This window comes from Halichoerus grypus, chromosome 8 (assembly GCF_964656455.1).
Source record: "Halichoerus grypus chromosome 8, mHalGry1.hap1.1, whole genome shotgun sequence".
Lineage (NCBI taxonomy): Eukaryota > Metazoa > Chordata > Mammalia > Carnivora > Phocidae > Halichoerus > Halichoerus grypus.
Genome location: NC_135719.1, coordinates 3,305,014 through 3,325,138, shown reverse-complemented (window position 1 = coordinate 3,325,138; position 20,125 = coordinate 3,305,014). Strand labels below are relative to the sequence as shown.

Genomic DNA, 20,125 nt, shown 5'->3' with positions numbered 1-20,125 from the left:
TCAGGCGATAGACTAGGAATAAATATTAGAGTGTATGTATATGTATGTGGTATAGTATATTAATATATTAACATTTATGTAAGTGTAATATATGTTAGTTATAAAATACAGTTAAAATATACAATTAAATATTAATTAGAATGCACGAAAGCAGTTTATTTAATATCAGAATACTTACTGAACTTTTTTTGGAGTTTGTAGTTTTTTTCCCTACTTTTATTGAAAAATAAATGACAAACATCACTGTATAGGTTTAAGGCATACAATATGATGGTTTGACTTACATATATTGTGAAATGAGTACCATAGTAGGTTCAGCTAACATCCATCGTCTCATATAGATACAATTAAAAGAAAAGAAAGAAGAAAAGGAATAAGGAAAAAAAATTATCCTTGTGATGAGAAAATTTCTCCTATATATTATACATCACTGTTAGCTGTAGTCATCCTGTTGTACGTTACATCCCTAGTCTTTTTGTCTTATAACTGGAAATTTGTACCTTTTAATCACTTGCTTCCAATATCTCCTTCCCCCACGCTCTGCCTCTGGTAACCACCAGTCTGATTTGTTTTTCTATGAGTTTGTTTTTGTTTTGTTTTGTTTTTGTATTCCACATATAAGTGAAATCATACAGTGTTCGTTTTTCTCCAGCTGACTTATTTTTCTTAGCATAATGCCTTTGAGGTCCATCCATGTTCTTGCAGATGGTAGGATTTTCTCAGTTTTTAATGGCTGAATAATATTCCATTATATACATATATACCACAACTTATATCTTTTCATTCATTGATGGACTTGTAGGTTGTTTCCATGTCTTGGCTATTGTAAATAATGCCTATGAACATGCAGGTGCAGACATCTTTTTGTTAGTATTTTCATTTCCTTTGGTTATATTCCCTGAAGTGGAATTGCTAGATCATAGAATTGCTCTAGTTTTCGTTTTTTGGAGATACTCCATACTGTTTTCCACAGTGGGTGTTCCAATTTATAATCCCACCAACAGTGCACAAAAGTTTCCTTTTATCCAAATCCATGTCAGCATTTGTTATCTCTTGTCTTTTTTATTATGGCCATTCTAACATGCATGAGGTGATATCTCATTGTACTTTTAATTTGCATTTCCCTAATGGCTTGTAATGTTGTGAATCTTTTCATGTACCTATTGGCCTTCGGTATATCTTCTTTGGCGATATGACTATTCAGGTCCTTTGCCCATTTTAAATTGGGGTTTTTGTTTGTTTTGCTATTGAGTTGTATGAGTTTGTTCTAAATTTTGGATATTAACCCCTTATCAGATATATGCTTTGCATATATTTTTTTCCATTCCATAAGTTGTCTTTTCACTTTGTTGATGGTTTCTTTTGCTGTGCAAAAAAACTTTTTAGTTTGATGTAGTCCCATTTGTTTATCTTTTATTTTGTTGCTTGAGCTTTAGGTGTTATATCAAAAAAATCATTACCAAGACCCATGTCAAGGAGCTTGTATTCCTATGTTTTCTTCTAGGAGTTACATGGTTTCAGATATTACATTTAAGTCTTTAAACTATTTCAAGTTAATTTTTGTGAGTGGTGTAAGATATGGGTCCAGTTTTATTTTTTTACATGTGAAAATCCAATTATTCCAGCATATTTATTGAAGAGACTGTTTTTTCTCCATTGAGTATTCTTGGCTCCCTTGTCAAATATTAGTTGACGGTATGTGCTTGGGTTTATTTCTGGGCTCTTGATACTTTTCCATTGGTCTGTTTTTTTGTTTTTGTTATGACATACTACATTTCAAAAAAAAAAGATTTAGTTATTTGAGAGAGAGGGAGCGAGTGAGCATGACGGGGGAGGGGCAGAGGGAAAGAGAGTCTTAAGCGAACTCTGTACTGAACACAGAGCCTGACGGGAAGGGGGGGGCTGGATCTCATGACCCTGAGATCACAACCTGAGTTGAAACTGCCAGTTGGACACTCAACTGACTGTGCCGCCCAGGTACCCCAACATTCCACATATTTTAATAACTGTAGCTTTTTAAGTATAGCTTGAAAGCAAGAAGTTTGATGCCTCCTGCTTTGTTATTCCTTCTCAGGATTTCTTTGTCTATTTGGAGTCTTTTGTAGTTCCATGTAAATTTTAAGAGTATTTTTCTACTTCTGTGAAAAATGTTATTAGAAACTTAACAGGGATTGCATCAAATCTATAGATGGCTTTCAGTAGTATTGATATTTTAACAATATTAATTCTTCCAAACCATGAACATAAGATATCATAAGATATGTTTATATTTATATGTATCTTCTTCAATTTCCTTCATCACTGTCTTGGAGTTCTCAGAGTAGAGATCTTTCACCTCCTTCATTAAATTTGTCCCTAAGTATTGTTTTTGATGCTGTTGTAAATGGGATCAATTTCTTTTTTTTTTCCAAAAGATTTATTGTTAGTGTATAGAAATGCTGCTGATATTTGTATGTTAATCTTACGTTAACTCTTTAGGATTTTCTATACAGTTGACTCTTGAACAACAATGAGTTTGAACTGCATGGGTCTACTTATATGTGGATTTTTATTTTTGATAAATCCAGTCCAGTACTGTAAATGTATTTTCTCTTCCCTATGACTTTCTTGAAAACATTTTCTTTTCTTTAGCTTACCTTATTGTAAGAATACAGTGTATAATACATAAAACATATAAAATATGTATTCATCAGCTTACTTTATTGTAAGAATACAGTGTATAATACATATAACATATAAAATATGTATTCATTATGTTATCTGTAAGGCTTCTGGTCAATAGTTGGCTATTAGCAGTTAAGTTTTGGGGGAAGTTATATGCAGATTTTTGATGGCATGAGTGGTTGATGCCCCTAACCTCTGCATTGTTCAAGGGTCAACTTTATAAAAAATCATGTGATTTGCAAATAGAGACATTTTTACTTCTTCTTTTCCAATTCTGGTATCTTTTATTTCTTTTTCTTGCCTTATTGCTCTAGATAGGACTTCCAGTACTGTGTTGAATAGAAGTGGTGAGAATGGGCATCTTTTTCTGTTCCTGATCTTAGAGGAAAACCTTTCAACCTTTCACCATTCACTATGATGCTGGCTGTGAGCTTGTTATATATTACCTTTAATATGTTGAGATACCTTTGTTCTATGCCTAATTTGCTAAGAGTTTTTATCATGAGTGGATGTTGAAGTTTGTCAAATGCTTTTTCTGTTTTTATAGAGATAATCATAGGATTCTTTTCTTTCATTCTATTAATGTGATGTATCACATTGATTGATTTGTATATGTTGAACCATTCTTGCATCCCAGGAAATAAATCCCACTTGATTATGGTGAATGATCATTTTAATGTGCTATTGAATTTGGTTTGCTAGTATTTTATTGAGAATTTTTGCATCTATATTCATCAGGGATATTGGCCTGTAATAGATTTTTTCTTCTTGAAGTTTTACTTGACAATTTACAAATAATGGTATTTAAAATTTTTTCTTTCTAACATATATTCCTATAAGTTATTTATTTTCTAATTACATTGAATAGCATAAGGATCTCCAGAAGAGCATGGAAAAGATGGTGATGATAATCCTTGCTTTGTTACTATGATGGAAGTAATTCTAATGTTTCACCATGAAGTCTGCTCATGGCTTCTTACTCTTTATCAAATTGGGGCTGTTTCTTTCTATCCTTGGCTTTAATAGGAATCTTATCATAATGTATACTGAATTATATCAGACACCTTTTTATATTCATTTAAATGATCATAATGTTTACCTTCTTTGATCTGTTAATATAACCAGTTACATTAACAAGTTTTATGTTGTCAGTAATTCATTTTTAGAATATATTCTGTTTACTCATGATGTATAATTCTTATAGAATTCTGGAATTAATTTGCTGTATTTTATTTTTTTTATATATCCATAGTCATAATTAAGATGTGGTTCATCTGTTAATTTTTGTGCTCTCTGTGTTTGGTTTGGGTATCTGAGTTATTTTAATTGTACATTTCTGAGAGCCTTTTAGTCTTCTTTTTATGTGCTTACGTGTTACTTAAGATTTTGCAAAACTCATCCAGTAAAACTTTTGGGCCCTGATCCTTTTTTTTTTTTTTTTTCCATTTTCTATCTTCTTTTGTAAAAAATGTTTTTAGCTTTTGAATATTGTATTTGAAAAGTAACTCATCAGTACATTGTCACTATACAAAACAAAAAATACAGAACTATGTTCTTCTTCACTCATTCCTAGAACTTTCATTTCTTTTCCAAGAGGTAACTGCTGTCAAAGATTTGGTGAAAACTCTTCCATGAATTTAAAGGATTAAATAATTAAAATCCCACTCTGTTATTTACTGATAGGTACTTGCACACTGCTATGCATTTTCATATTATTATGTGTATACAATGTTATTCAATGCATTTACACACAATATGAAGTATTATATACATGCATATATTGCTATAAATAACATACGCATGAAAATGCAATATTAAACAATGTGCTTTACAATGAGTTTATGCCTCATGCATTTTTTTAATGTGGTAAAATATGCATAACATATAATTTACCATGTTAATCATTTTTAAGTGTATAGTTCAGCAGCATTAAATACATTCACGTTGATATACAACCATTACCACAGTCTATCTCCAGCTTTTTTCATCTTGCAAAACTGAAAGTCTGTACCCACTAAACATACAAGAACTCTCCATTGTCTCCTACCCCAAGCCCTGGCAACCACCACTCTACTTTCTGTCTCTATGAACTTGACTGTTCATACAAATGAAATTATACAGTATTTATCCTTTTGTGACTGACTTATTTCACTTAGCATAACGTCTTTGTGGTTCATCCATGTTGTATAGCATGTGTCAGAATTTCCCCTTTTTAAGGCTTAATAATGTTCCATTGTATATATGTACCACATGATAGCATCCCACTCATCTGTTGATGGACACTTGGGTTGTTTCCACCTTTTGACTATTGTAAATAATGCTATGAACATGGGTATACAAATATCTCTTTGAATCTCTGCTTTCAATTCCTTTGGGTATAAACCCAGATGTGGAATTGCTGAATCATATGGTAATTCTGTATATAATATTTTGAGGAATTGTTTTCCATAGTGGTTGAACTATTTTATATTCCCACCAGTGGTTCACAAGCATTCCAATTTCTTCTCATCCTGAGGATTATTTTTGTTTTGTTTTTTTGATAATGGCCATCCTAATAGATGTGAAGTGGGATTTCATTATGGTTTTATTTGCATTTCCCTAAAAACTAGTGATGTTGAGCATGCTTTTATACACTTATTGACCATTTGTATATTCTGTTGAGAGAAATGTCTGTTCAAGTCCTTTGCTCATTTTTACTTTGGGTTGTTTGTTGCTGTTGTTGTTGAGTTATACAAATTCTTTATATGTTCTGGATATTAACCCTTTATCTGATATGTGATTTGTAAATATTTTCTCCCATTCCATGGGTTGCTTTTTTACTCTGTTGATAGTATCCTATGATGCACAAAAGTTTAATTATGATGTAGTCTAGTTTATTTTTTCATGTGTTGACTGTGCTTTTTGGTATCATATCCAAGAAATCATTGCCCATATATATTGCTTTTTAACTTCCTTTTTTGTTCATCAGTATGTATGTTGGCTTTCTTTCCACATCAAGTCCTATAGCTTCTTATCATTACTTTTACCAGACGTAGAGTATTTTTTAGTACAGAAATATAATTGTTTGTTTCAGCTCTCCTATAATGGTGGACATTTAAATAGTATCCATTGTTTTGTTTTGTTTTTTTTGCATGTATGTATGCATGTATATATTTTGCATGTATGCATGTATTTTGCATGTATGTATGTTAGGAACAAACAGAAAATTTGGAAAGAATATTTATCCAAATGTTAGAAGTGATGATCTCTGGGTAGCAGGATTAGAAATAGTTTTATTTTATCTTCTTGCTTATTTGCATTTTTAATTTTCAATAATAAACATATTTTTATATAATAAAAACTTATAAACAAGTCAGCAAACATAGTAACATCCTTTGATCCAACAATTTTGCCCCAGAATTTATCCAAAAAGTTTGTTCTCTCTAAGTTAAACAAAAACAACATCTGCTTGAAGTAATTCATATCATTGATAATATGCTAATACCATTTAGTAACAGGCTTAATGTTCAAATCGGGGACTACTGGGGTAAAATTTTATATATGAGTCTAGATTATTATGCAGCCATGAAAACTAATTTCAGAATGCATAAAAGCAGGAAAGGAAAAACCTCTCTGAAGACTAGGATTGCCCCAAGATAATGATCTAGGCCAGGGATCTTCAAACATTTTTCTGTGTAGGACTAGATAGTAAATAGATTAGGCTTTCTGAGCCCTGTTGTCTTGGTTACAACTACTCAACTCTACCTTTGGGTAGGGTAAAGCAGCCTTAAGTGAATGGGTGTGGCCAGACTTGGCCCGGGGGCCCTAGTTTGAGGACCCCCCCCCAACTCCCCATCAAAGCACGCGGTTGAGGGCTGGGGGAGGAAGGCAATTGAGATGGTAGGCCAGGGAATTCATTTTAAACTTTCCTTTAATGTTTTTTTAAAAATGCTTTTAAGTGAAATTATGAGTAGTATGAATATGCCTTATACACACAGTAGGTGCTTTCCAGAGATTTCTTGACTCTGAGGCGAAGTGTAGTTAAAGAACCCTTTGCAAATGCTTCCATTTTGATTGACTTGCTTATCTTGATAGGCCTTTCGGGCATAAGTTTTACTACATTTGTCTTGCATTCTTTCCTAGGGGAAGAAAATGTAATTGCTGTCCCTCTGGGAAGTCGGAGTGTAAGAATTACAGTGAAAGGACCAGCGCATCTTTGTAAGTACAATTTAATCCTAACATGTTTTTATTTCCTGATAGTTTATTTAGCCAACAAAAAAAATCTTTCTTTGTGTTAATGGGTAGGTAGGAAAATATCTCAAGGATTTTGCCAACCACCGTGAAATCATCTGTATCACTAGGGAATGATCAATACCCTGAATTTTTCTGTTCTCATGCCCCAGTGTTTGGAAATATACCAGTTTGGGATTAATCTCCCTGTGGGAGAGGAAATCAAGTTGTATGGGAAATAAACTATTTTTATGGGGAGAATAGAATAGTATTCAAGAGTTTTCTGGAGATTTCAAAAGTTTGGGACAAAAAATTTTTTTAAACACAGAACCGTATCAGTGATTATAGCTGAAAAGTATAAGCTTTGTTGCCAACACATCGCAACTTCAGGTCCAGGGGCAGCGAAAATAAACACTGGTTTCCCAGAATACGGAGTTTGAAATGATAGAAGATTGCCACTATATTGTTTCTTTGGCCAAAGTCAGATGGCATCTCCTCTTTGTTTTTTGGACTCTTAGGACCTAACAGAACAGGAAATAGCGGAGTTTGTCTGTTTCTTTCCCAAGGTCTCCTTGTGGCCAGAGATAGGACTTTCTTGGTCTCTTTCATAGGCAAATGCGTCTTTGCCAGGACTGGTTCCCTGGCCTTGAAGAACCTTACTGAGTTCAGCCATCTCTTTCCATAAAAGTGCAAAACAGTACTTATAACTATTTTAAATCTACACAAATCAAGGTCCAGTGGATCAAAGTGCTACACAGATTGCCCCCCTTTTTTTTCTGAGCCACCATCCTAGATTTTTGACTTGTAAAATTTTCTCTGGGCCACAAGCATCATGTTTTTGGTAGCTTTTAAGTGTGTGTGTGTGTGTGTGTGTGTGTGTGTGTGTGTGTATTTGCACATTTTGAATTCAGTAGTAATATTCCAACCAGAAATGTTCTTTGAGAAAAGTTTATGTCAAAACATTTAAGTAAAAATGTTTAAGATTACCAATAATGTAGATTAAAATCTTGAAAAAACAAGAAATTCTGTAGTATGTTATGATCTCAATCAGAGAAGCAAGAGAATATCTTTGGGGCAGTAAGGGTGAACCATTGTTTGGGAGTCTTTTATTTTATTTTTTTTTACCCTTCACTTTATTTTATCAATTATGACTAAAAGGGTGTGATCAATTTTTTTTTTTTAACTAAAATACTAAAATGTTTACAGTCCTGTGATGGTCACCGTATTCAAGGCTTTCTCTGTAAGGAAACATCAAAACATTTTCTAAGCATTTTAAAATGGCTTAAACCTTCATCCTTATAAATGTGAACTTGATTTTTGAAAACAGGTAAAAAACATTGAGATCCAAATTTTGTGAATCAGTTGAGGGAATCACATTGGAACATACAGTTTGGGATTCAAAAATACAAAGCCCTGAATCTTAATAGTAGCGTTACTCATGATAACCATACGGTGAAAAAAACCCAAATGCCATCAGCTGATGGACGGATAAATAAAATATGGCATATGTAGAATATTATTTAGCTAAAGCAGAGAATGGAGCACGACACACTCTACCACATGGTTGGTCCTTGAAAACATGATGCCGTGTGAAAGAAGCCAGATGCAAAAGGCCACATATGATTCCATTTATATGAAATGTCCAGAAAAAGCAAATCTATGGAGACAGAAAGTAGCTTGGTGGTTGCCTGGGGCTGGGGGAAGTCGGGTTGGTGGGGAGATGGGGGCATGACTGCTAGTGGGTATAGGGTTTCTTTTGGGGTTGACAAAATGTTCTAAACTTAGATCATGGTGATGTTTTCACAACTCTGTGAATATACTGAAATCATTAAACTGGGTTATAAATGGGCGAATTTTATGGCACATGAATTTTATGGCATATCAAAAAGATGTTTAAAAAAATATTCAGTGACTGGGCCCAATTTTCTCAGGATGCTAAAGGCAGTTCCCGAAAATTCAGCTCCAAAATTAGGTTTGTAAGTTCCAAAACCAAAATATATAGACAGTAAACAGTATAAGCAAAGATGAATACTTGGAGGCAAAATATTCATTTACATGCAAATATGTTCTGGCATATTAAACATAACTTTATACTCAAAACTGGCACTGTTCCAAGAACAGGGCTCAAAAATGTTCCCATTTATCCAAAGGTGACAGAACTGTTGCTTGGAATATTTCTCCACTGAACCATCTTGCAATTGGCTCTGGAAGGGTTCCCGAAAGTTATCCTTCTCTGCTGATGAATAGAACCGGCTTCATTTATAAAGGGTTTAGTTAATATTTCTGAACATCTAAATATAGAAATGGTTTTATTTTCTTGATTTATACAACTGTTTTCTTAATTTTTTATTTGAAACAAAGATATATTCCTGAAATAAAGCTTACTTTGCTGTAATAAATCATTCTTTTGAGATCTGTATTAATTACAACCCTCCAAAAAGCTGCATAACAAAGAACTGAGAACACCCAGTAATGTTAATGTCACTCTCTTTGCCGTGGAATGGAATGTCTATCTTACCTATTTCCTAGAGGGGTGTAGATCCTAAATTTCCAGTCCTGTCCCATGCCTGGCCCCAGCATTATCCCAATTGCCTAGTCCCAAATTTCCCTAAAACTTCAAAAATGGAAGCCCTAAGAGGATTCCTGCAAAAGAGATTTTATTATAGCAACACATCAGGATTAAATGGGTTTGACTGCAATAGACTTGAGAAGCCAAGACACCATTAACTGAAAACCTCCCTTATTGATAGGAAGAATCATTTTGTTGTTATTCTGGGGTTTTTCCTGTCCTCTGAGGTCCTGTTGATGACCATATACAGACATATACAGTTGACCCTTGAACAATGTGGGGCTTAGGGGTGCTGACTCCTGCACAGCGGAGAATGTGTATAAAACTTTTGAATCCCCCAAAACCTTTTTTTCAATAGATTTTATTTATTTATTTGAGAGGGAGACCGTGCGCGCATGTGTGCACAGGGGGAGGGGCAGAGGGGGAAGCAGACTCTCCGCTGAGCAGGGAGCCCAACATGGGGCTCGATCCCAGGACCCTGGGATCATGACCTGAGCCGAAGGCAGATGCTTAACCAACTGAACCACCCAGGCGTCCTGACTCCACCCCAAAACTTAACTGCTAACAGCCTACTGTTGAGCAGAAGCCTTACTGACAATATAAACAGTCAATTGACACGTATGTTGTATGTTATTTGTATTATACACAATATTCTTACAATCAAATAAGCTAGAGAGAATAAAATATGATAAGAAGGTCATTAAGGAAGAGAGAATACATTTACAAGACTGGACTGTGTTTAGGGGGAAAAAAAATCCCTCTATCAGAGGACCTGCCCAGTTCAAACCCATGTTGTTCAAGGGTCAACTCTAAAAGTATAAACATAGATGCCTACCACCCAAAGGATGTGGATGTTGGATCACATGTGCATGCACTGTTAAATATCACTCGACTCTAAGCCTCAGGTTGGTGTATTTATAAGTGACTTCACTGTGCTGAACGTCTGTTACGTGTTTACCTAGCGATACTTCTGTGGCCTTAGATTCTAAGGAGACCTTTACGGGATGGTTAACAGGAGGCTGCCTCTTCTGAAGGAAGCCTGGGCTGGTACTCCTCCTTCCACTAGAAGCACCAAGACACCTTCATCGTCTTTATAGTCATCATTTCTTTTATTAACAACTGGGATGGATCAGAATATTTAAAGGCACCATTATAGACTTGAGTTGTGAAGATTTGGGGGTAATTTAAGAGGGCCTGAGGAGGAGAAAGAAGTCAGCAGTGGACAGCAGGGATGAAGGCCCGTACCCTCTGCTTTCCATAGGGTGGGTGTGTTTATGGGCTTCCGGGGGTCTCCACTCAGCAGGAGCTCTGTTGCTGCAGAAACCAGAGAGGGATCCCGGAAGGCCCTGAGAGCTCAAGGACCCTGTGTGCTGATCTCACGAGCCATGAATTATACTTGAACACAACATAGGGCTGCAGTCAAATACAGTAGAATGCTAGAAATTAATAAAACTTAAAAATGTATTTATAAGTCAGTGCATCATCTAAATTGTTGGTTTTCACCAACCCTGTCTGTCACTTATTTTAAGAGGCATAGGCACTAAAGAGAAGCAAATTTACCATCTGCAAAAAATGACAACTTTTGAAAAACTCCACTGGCCCCTGCCTCACCTGGAGATTCATCACACTGGCTTTGTCAATCCAGTTGTCAGAATCATTTGTATCAATGAACTCCACCTTCATCAAATCACTCCCCCTGTCTTTATTCACCCACTTCTGACTCTGACACAATCGAGGTCAGAGCCCCTGCCTTCCACCTATTTTTGCAACCAGTGTTTGTGACCTACAGAGCTGGAAGCTTTTTTTGAAATCATTGCAACGAAGACATTTTATCATAAGCATATGGATAATTGGATATTGGACTTGGATAATTCTTACGCACTTGAAAACTGGTTTTCCTCCTTGAGTTCTCATGTCCTTGCCACTAAGAGTCTTGGATGCTGTCCAAGTAATGGAATAGACTTGACACTAAAACACAAAACACCAGGACCAGACTAACAGAAATGCTGGCCTTTGGTTTTAGAGGGTGGCTGTCCTACTGGTCTTCCCTTCCTCCCAGATTCTGACACCCCGCCATAGCTCTGCAGCCCAACGGCCCTCGGGACACTGTGGTCCAGAAGGCTAACGCCGTGCAATCACAACCCCAGCACAGAACACTATTTGAATTTAGTCAGCTCATTTCAGGCTGAACCTCACGCTGGAAGCTCGGTGCTTTGCAAGCCTTCCATGAGGGTGGATTTTGTCCAGCTTCACTCTGTGTCATGATGTGGCTGGAATGCTCGCTGCATCTCCTCCTTTCCTTTAGAGGGATAATCCACCCAGGAAAGGGCCTTCTTACCATCTGCAGCTCCCCATCTCATTTTTACTGACAGCTCACTTTATAACACTCAGCTTTATATCTTCATTGGAACTAGGAGATGAATTTAATCTCACACTTTCCAAAAATCTACTGCGGTCATGGAGATCAGGGCCAACATGGTTGGGGTTTTGTGTGGCTGAGAGTAGCCAGCAGTATTCTTCGACCGCTAATGACTCCTGCAGATCAAGGAGCTCATGTCCAGCGTTTGAGTTTTCCCAGAAAAGTTCCCAGCCTGCCTGTCAGGCATGATCAGGGACTTCTCCTCATGCCTGTTATGTAGTCTGTCCAGGACGCTTGGATTCCTGCAGATGCTCCAGGGGCAGAGCGAAATCAAAGGAAAATAGCCAAGCATAGCTGCGTGCAGATGGCAGCCCCCAGTGCCAGACAGTTTTGTTGTGCTTTATCAGCTTTCCTGGGGTTCGGGTTCTGTTGTGTCCTTTGTTCAGGGTGGTCAAAGAACCACTGAATATCCATAAACCCAAGTGTAGGTTTCAGAGTAGAAGAGGACCCGTAGGATTGTCTGCTCTGAAATCACATTTTAGAAATGAGGCAGTGAAAACCCAAGGTTTAGAGATGGAGCTGGGGTCAGAAATGCAGGTGCCTCAACCCCTAGCCTTGTTTGTTTGTTTTTTACACAAAAATTGCCTCTCTCAACCTCAGATCAGGTCCACTAAGGATGGTGATATTTACAAAATGGAAGGGAAAAAAAGGGAGGAAAGGAAAATCATTTAAATAAAGTAGGGGTTAAACTGTGGACATTTTTCTGTAGGAGATCTAAAAGCCCTTCTGTTCATATAAAAGCAAATGTGAATAAAGCGATAACATGCGGGACGGAGATCTTTGCGGTGATGTAATATTTCTGTATCTTGATCGTGGTGGTGTGTGATAGATGCGTCGAACGTGGTGCGAATGCTCACATTGTACCAATGGCAATTTCCTGGCTTTGATATCGTACTCTAGTTACATAAGATGTAACCATTCCTTTGGGTAAAACTGGATAAACAGTATATAGGACCTCTCTACTATTTTGGCACCTTCCTGTGAATCTCTGATTATTTCAATGCAAAAAGTTTATTTTTAAAAAAGCAAATTCAAAATTCATGGTGATTTTGTCTAAATAAAAGACTGGGTTTAAGATCTTCTCAATGGATGATAAAATGAGTAACATATCTTTACCTTGAATAATAGCGGTATCATGAAAAAAATATGAAGAAAGAGACAGTTTCTCTTTCCCCTTATTGTAGAAGGGGCTCCAAAGAGTTGGATAGGCCTAATTGGACCTAACCAATGAAGTTAGGACCTAACCAATTTAGCTGTGGACAACTAAAAAGCTTACATATGTATTCCACCAACCTGAGTCAATGTAAACTAAGTGGATATCTTGTTATCATGTTGATATCATACGCTGATGTATGTAGTGAATTATATTTTGGAATAGAATGCTTTTAAGACAGCCCTCTCATTTAAATTCTCTTTTTAAATTTTAGTTATTGAATCAAAAACACTTCAAGGAAGCAAAAGAGAACACAGCTTTAACAGCCCGGGAGTTTTCGTCATAGAAAACACCACAGTTGAATTTCAGAGGGGCTCAGAGAGGCAGACCTTTAAGATTCCAGGACCTCTGATGGCTGATTTCATCTTCAAGGTAGGATGAGCCTCTTCGTCAGCATCCTGCCTCCGAAGCTCAGCACATCTTGAATTTCCAAAACATTGAGTGTGTTCTGGAGAAGGTCATCAGTAATTATTCCTGCACAGAGCCTATATCACTGATATTTCCGACGTGGCAGTGGGTTCCTAAACATTGTTCATCTCTCTCCAGCGTCTGCTCCTCAACCCCACTAGTTAACAAACAGACCTCACTTTTACAGGGGCGAGATTGTTTTCGCATTTGTAGACTTCGGTCATGTTCAGTTTTATTTTATTTTTTTTTAAAGATTTTTAATTTATTTTTTGACAGAGAGAGAGACAGTGAGAGAAGGAACACAAGCAGGGGGAGTGGGAGAGGGAGAAGCAGGCTTCCCGCTGAGCAGGGAGCCCGATGCGAGACTCGATCCCAGGACCCTGGGATCATGACCTGAGCTGAAGACAGACGCTTAACGACTGAGCCACCCAGGCGCCCCTTGGTCGTGTTCAGTTTTAAACCTCTAGACGGAGTTTGGTGAAAATGGTCCATGGTTAAATGCTCCCCATCGTAAGCCGGTGCCGTGCGCTGTGCGTGTTCTCTCTCTCCTTGCAGAGCACAGCAGAGAAGACGGAGGCCTGACCCTTCCCTTCCTTGTTTCCTCAGTTGTGTCTCATCCCGTGCTCTTGTCGGCCACTGTCACAAGGGACCCTTCTAAGAACTCTTCTTGGGGGTCACCGTGAGCCTTTGTCCCCTCCCCGGGGAATCTCATCTTTCCCTCCGTCAGTGGACATGAAATGTAGTGGCCGATGTCTCCAAGGTGACGCAGTGTGAAAGTTCTTCTGATAAAATTCAAAATACTTCAGACATAAGAAAAGGAAAAGGTGTTTCAGTGGGTCATTTTGTCCCATCCCTTTTTGGAAACTCCTTCCAAATGGAAATGGAGGAAAGCAAATAGCCCTCACTGCCAGGAATAGAGTTACCTACGCAAAGACCCAACACCTTCAAAAAGAACTGTCTGTGTGCCACATATTTTTTGTCAAAGGATGTTCCTGGTCCCATACCCCTGTCCCGTGCTCCCAATTCAGCCTGCAGCGTGGCCAGCCAAGTGATGAGCTGCACAGCATTGTTGGGTTGAAATTTTGAGTTTTAAATGGTCAACCTTTAAAAATCAAGGATTATAACATAAAAATGCCGGGATTTTTTTCCTACTTCTCATTAAAAATGGGAAGATGTGACTACTAGCTTACCCGTGGTCATAGCGGTAGTTGGCTACTTCCCATTGGGGCACACTGTCTCGTGTGCCGTGGTCCACACTGCTCCCTATTGTGTTCCTAACCTTGGAGGCATGAGAGTCAGCTCATAGATGTTGAGGTTGTCATTCAGACATTACCTGCCATTCGTAGACATTTAAGTGACTTCTGTGTCAGACCCTTAAAGCATCTACCTAGTGTTATTCTTGGACGATAGCATTGCGAAAGGCTTTGGGAAGCCAAAGTTGTCATCTGTCTTTTCTATTCTTTCTCTCTGGTGCATTGTTATGCATATGTTCTTCACTTGGTTTATTCCTTTTAGGGTTTTCCCATTTGATTTCCAAGTAGTAACACACACACACACACACACACACACACACAAACTGTATATTTCTGCAGGTGTGTGTGTACACATTTTTTTTAAAGATTTAGATATACCCCAAACTGAAAACATGAAAAAACAATGCTTCTCTTAGAGGGGTTTGGGGGAGTGATCTTAGCTTTACTTAGAATATTCCAATACTTAAAACAATTCTTAAAGAGAGGAATACAGTTTCCTATATCACTTGCATAATTAAAAATTATTGTACACCTTCTTGTCCAAATGACGTGTTCACCCCTGAACAGAACACATTCCAGGAGCACGTTGCCCAAGTCCGAATTAGTACTGTCTTCTATTTTCCACTCTGGGTTCTGGTTTCCTCAGATTTAATAAACAATCCTGGGCTTTCACTTCAACCCCCGGGAAGCTTTTGATCTCTCTTGACTGAAAGGTTTTTAAACATATATATCCATCAAAGAAGGTGTTACATACGACTGTCTGACTCACGCAGGACTAGAGCCCGATTCTCGTGCCTACAGCCGTTTGCTTTCACAAATGTACTGTGCACTTGGTGGGAGAGAATTTGGCAAAATCAGACACTGTGATGAAGCAAGAATGACTCTGATGCTGTTTTTTCCCTGACTTATAAGCTTGTCCAAATAATGTGGGTTTCTAGGAAATATACTTTTCCATCGGTTATTTTTCTTTCTCTCTCTCTCTCTTTTTTTTTTTTTTTTGCTGGGAGCTCTGTAGTATGACCCAGCCTGTGTTGTTGCTAAGGTGGGGAGCTTCACTTCCACTCACGTCCTCGTGGCTCATCACACAATCAAGTCACGGCCGTACTTTGAGCGGGAGGTTAAAAGTGCCAGTCGGGTCACCGATGATGGTCAGCCATGTGTCTTGCTGTATCTCTTTCCATTTTCATCAACAAAGAGCAGTTGGTCTAAAAATGGGACACCTGCCTTCAGCCCGGGCTGCAGAGTGGAGCCTGGGTCTGCCTGCTCAGTGCTAACGTAGCCCAGTCATGGTGCCCCGAGGGGTACTGAGGCACACTCTTTCATTCGGTCATAGATTAGACCTTACTTCATGGACTTTTAATAAACAGACTGTTGAAAACCACTGTCTTCCGACATCGTGAGCGACTTCTGAAGACACCAGTGGGATGTTAGATTCATTTGTGGTGATTGTTCAGATTGTACCAGCCTAGCAATTCACTGCACCAGTGAGACAAAAATTTTTCTCCGACTTTTTCAGAAGCTATATTTTCATGATTGGACCATTCTTGAAAATGGCATTTTTTTTTCTTCCCAGTGGGTTTCTCATGATAGATTCTTGTTTTCCCGAATGATCTGTTTCTCCTGGATGACCTTTGTCACAGCATTATGGAGTCACGCACGGTATTTTGCTTGAGAGCCCCTGAAGTATTCTTATTTCTCTTTTTAAATGTGTGTATGCTGCCACCAGGTAGCAGTAGAGAGTCTTGAGCAAGTCCCTCATGCCGTATGCCCTGTTGATTGGAGGGTATGATAGGCACTGTCTGTTCAGTGAGAATTTACTGAACGTCTGCATCTGCAAGTAGATGCTTGTGAATATCAATTTTAAGTATATGCCCATGAGAACAAAATGAAATGGTTTTGGTAAAGACATCTCCATGGTTCACTATTTTTAACTATGCTGGTAGCTTTCCCTCTCTTTCACAACATATCCATCTTCAGGGAGAGAAAAAAGTTCCTCTTCCTCACGGTCTGAAATCGTGCTTTGTGTTCCAGATGTCTCTCATCTTTCTCCCGGTCGGATATTTTGTGTGTCTGTAGGAAACTGTTTTCTGATTGCTCTTCCCACTCGTGTTCAGCGAGGCAAGCCTCTGCCTTCCGTTTCCCCCAGCCTCAGCTCTAGGTACATGTTATGTTCTCCCCTCACACAATCTCTCTTTTCTTTCTGGGCGGTTACCATAGCGCATCTCACTGATCCAGGGATGCGAGGGTTTGAAACTGCCTGTTTTCCTTAATCTCAAAGAACGGGCTGTAGCCTTGCCAGGTGGTTCAGATGGTGACTGAACTTACACCTTCACAGGAACACAGCAAGACACGGTTTTTAGGGTCGGTGCCTGTGTCAGTTTCCCGAGGCCACTGTAAAGGCACCCTCAGCTGGGTGACTTCAACGACAGACAGTAGACAGTCGCTGACTCATCGCTCTGGAGGCTGCAAGTCCAAGGTCAAGGTGTCGGCAGGACTGGTTCCTTCTGAGGCTGAGGGAGAGTCTGTTTCATGCCTCGCCCCCCAGCTGCTTGTGTCCTCAGGCGTTCTGCCTCAGCCTTGACACCGGCTTCTGTCTGTGCACGTCTGCCTCTGCACCAAATTCCCCTTTTTTCTAAGGACACCAGTCCTATTAGATTGGACCCACCCTAAGGACCTCACCTTACCTTGACTGGATCTGCGAAGACCCTATTTCTAACTAAGATTATATTCTGAGGGACCGTGGGTTAAAATGTAAGCATTTCTTTTGGAGGGGGGGCACAATTCAAACCGTAAGAGTGCCTAACAGAAAAGCAAATTTACCTATTTCATCGTGCCTCTCAGTCAGAATTCCCTTCAGCCTGAACGTTTGCCGCTAAGCACAGAGGCAGAGATTTTTGAAATCTCACTTGGTATTTGCTGTCGTGTGGGCTGTTGAGGGGAGTTTCTTGGTGAAAGCAGTTCAAATACTGTTCTAGTAGTTAACCAGAATTCACAGCTAAATTATATGTGTAAACCGGATATACACATTTATGTTCAACTTTTGATTATTAAGGTAGGATCTTCTTCTCCTTCTTTTCCTTCTTCTCCTTATTCTCCTCCTCCTTCTTCTTCTCCTTCTTCTTGTCCTTCTCCTCCTCTTCCTCCTCCTTCTTCTTCTCCATCTTCATCTTCTTCAACTTCTCCTCCATCTCCTTCTCCTCCTTCTCCTTCTCCTCCTTCTCCTTTTCCTTCTCCTCCTTCTCCTTCTCCTCCTTCTCCTTCTCCTCCTCCTCCTCCTCCTTCTTCTTCTTCTTCTTCTTCTTCCCTTCTTCTTCCTCCTCCTCCTTCTCCTCTTCATCTTTAGTTTAGACTTTTGTCTTGAGAATCAGACTGATGGAGAGAAATAAGGCTTTTTCTAACTTGATTCAGCTCCCATCAATGTCAAGGGCCAAGCTCGGAGACTAAGTCTAAGTGTTTCTTCTTCGGTATAGAGGGGATGCCCATTCCCCCATAAGGCTGAGCCGTGGACTTCGTGTCTTCAGCACCTTGTGTTCAGGAGGAGCGTACCCTGTAGTGAGGGAGCTCAGCAAGGATGTGCGAGGAGATAGGCAGGAGGAGGCAAGGCAGTGAGACACATGTCATGACAGTGGTCACTCTCCAGAGCAGGGAAGCATATTAACTAGGTTTGCCAAAGCAAAGGCAAAAAAGGAGCTTTTGCTCCACTTTTCATCTAGAACCCCAAGAGGAAAATGCCCCGTATGGTATCTACTTCCATAGGCAACAACCTGGGGAAGCCACCTCAGAATGAAATTGGCTTTAATGTCCTGAAATATTTAGCCATGGGTTGAATGTGAGTTCAGCTCCCTGGAGGCTCCCTCAACCCCCATGTGGCATGGAAGGTATCTGGAAAATTCCCTGTGCTCTTTGCTGGCCAAGCTTGGAGGGGCTGACACGGGGGCAAAATGACCCTGTAGTGGAGAGGTAAAGGTAGAATTTCCATACGTCTTAGTTTGTTCACAAAAGACCCATTTTATGCTTGTGGCCCTGGCTTAATTCTTTCCTTTCACTCTCAAAATCATCCTGGCTTGGACAGGAAAGCATATGGTCTCCCTGGGGAAGGGGCTCTAAGTCAGGCCAGGGAGCGGGCAGGAGTCACAGGCACACCACAGAGAACCTGCAGCACAAGCAGAATGTGGAATGGGCCGGTCACCAGAGGAATCCACCCTCCACTGGCCAGCAAAGAACACGGCTGAGTTCACTGGTTCTGAAGCTCCCTGTGGTCCTCCCAGTGGCTAGAGGGACAAGGAACACAGCTGTGGGCCCAAGGACAGGATGAAGACCTTCACACTCAGATCCAAGCCACAGCCCCTTTCTGGACTCTGATGTCCTAGGTGGGAAACCACCGTGGAGGAGATCGGTCTGAAGGACAGGACAGCTAAAAGACTGGCCGTTTCCCCACCTGATAGAGCATTACCCAAAGAGATGCAATGTTATATGTCAACTTCTAAAAAGGCAAATTGGCTTGTCATTGCCCTACATTTGGAGTAGAAGGCTAACATGCAGAGAAGACAATGTCCAGAAGCCCATTAGGATTTTTTATTTCTTGTGAACCTTCCCAGCCAGGAAAATTTTTTCTCAAGAGCTCCACAACAGACCTTTTATCACCTCTCGTTGACAAGACTTGGGTCACGTGCTCGCTCTAGACCATTCCCTGGGCATTAGTCCTTCTGGGTGCTTCAAGAAGCAGATGCCAAGACAGGATTAGATATGTGAGACATTTAGGAGCGGGATGCCCTCGAGGAAGAGGCAAGATGGAGCTGAGAGGCCTGGAGAGCCGTCTATCTGCAGGGAAGATCTGACCACAAGTGGAGGAGAGAGGGACGGAAGGACAGTTGGGTTGGGAGCGTCTTAGATTGGAGAGCGGTTCTAGAGAATTCAGCAAGCCTGCAGGGGAGGCTCTGAGCCAGAGTCATCTATCATATGACACAGTGTGTCTGAGGAAATGGCCTGCTTCAGACCCCCTGGGCAGGAGCAGCCCACAGAGAGCTGGACCTGGGATGGGCACTGCCGATCAGGTACACTCTATGCGGTTGTATGAGCGAGAGGCGCATTCTCATTCTCTTGGGGCACACACCTGGTGAGGTAGCTGTGCCTGCCATGATCACATGGGACAGTCAGGCGTTATCGAAGACACATGGGGAAAGAATGAACACCGGAATAAAAGTGAGCCTTTGGCAGGATGGGAAAGGGAAGTGGATATTGGTCAGCAATTAAATGCATCTGCTCCAGTAAGTTCATCCTTTATGGAAAACATCTGGGTTTAATGCCTTTTCTTTCTCTTCCTCTTTTTTTTATCTTTTTTTCTTTCTTTTTTTTTTTGTGATAATGGGTGGGACTCAGCAAACCATTTC

General features: G+C 39.6%; 1 protein-coding gene across 3 annotated transcripts in view; it reads left to right on the top strand.

The window, feature by feature from the left end:
* Positions 1-20,125, top strand: part of ADAMTSL3 (ADAMTS like 3) — a 344,500-nt gene that overhangs the window by 180,569 nt on the left and 143,806 nt on the right. For all 3 annotated transcript variants that reach the window (XM_036072905.2, XM_036072904.2, XM_078078809.1), the window contains 2 exons: positions 6,787-6,861; positions 13,289-13,446. In XM_036072905.2, coding sequence (XP_035928798.2) covers positions 6,787-6,861; positions 13,289-13,446 — 233 coding nt within the window. The remainder of the gene's footprint in view (positions 1-6,786; positions 6,862-13,288; positions 13,447-20,125) is intronic.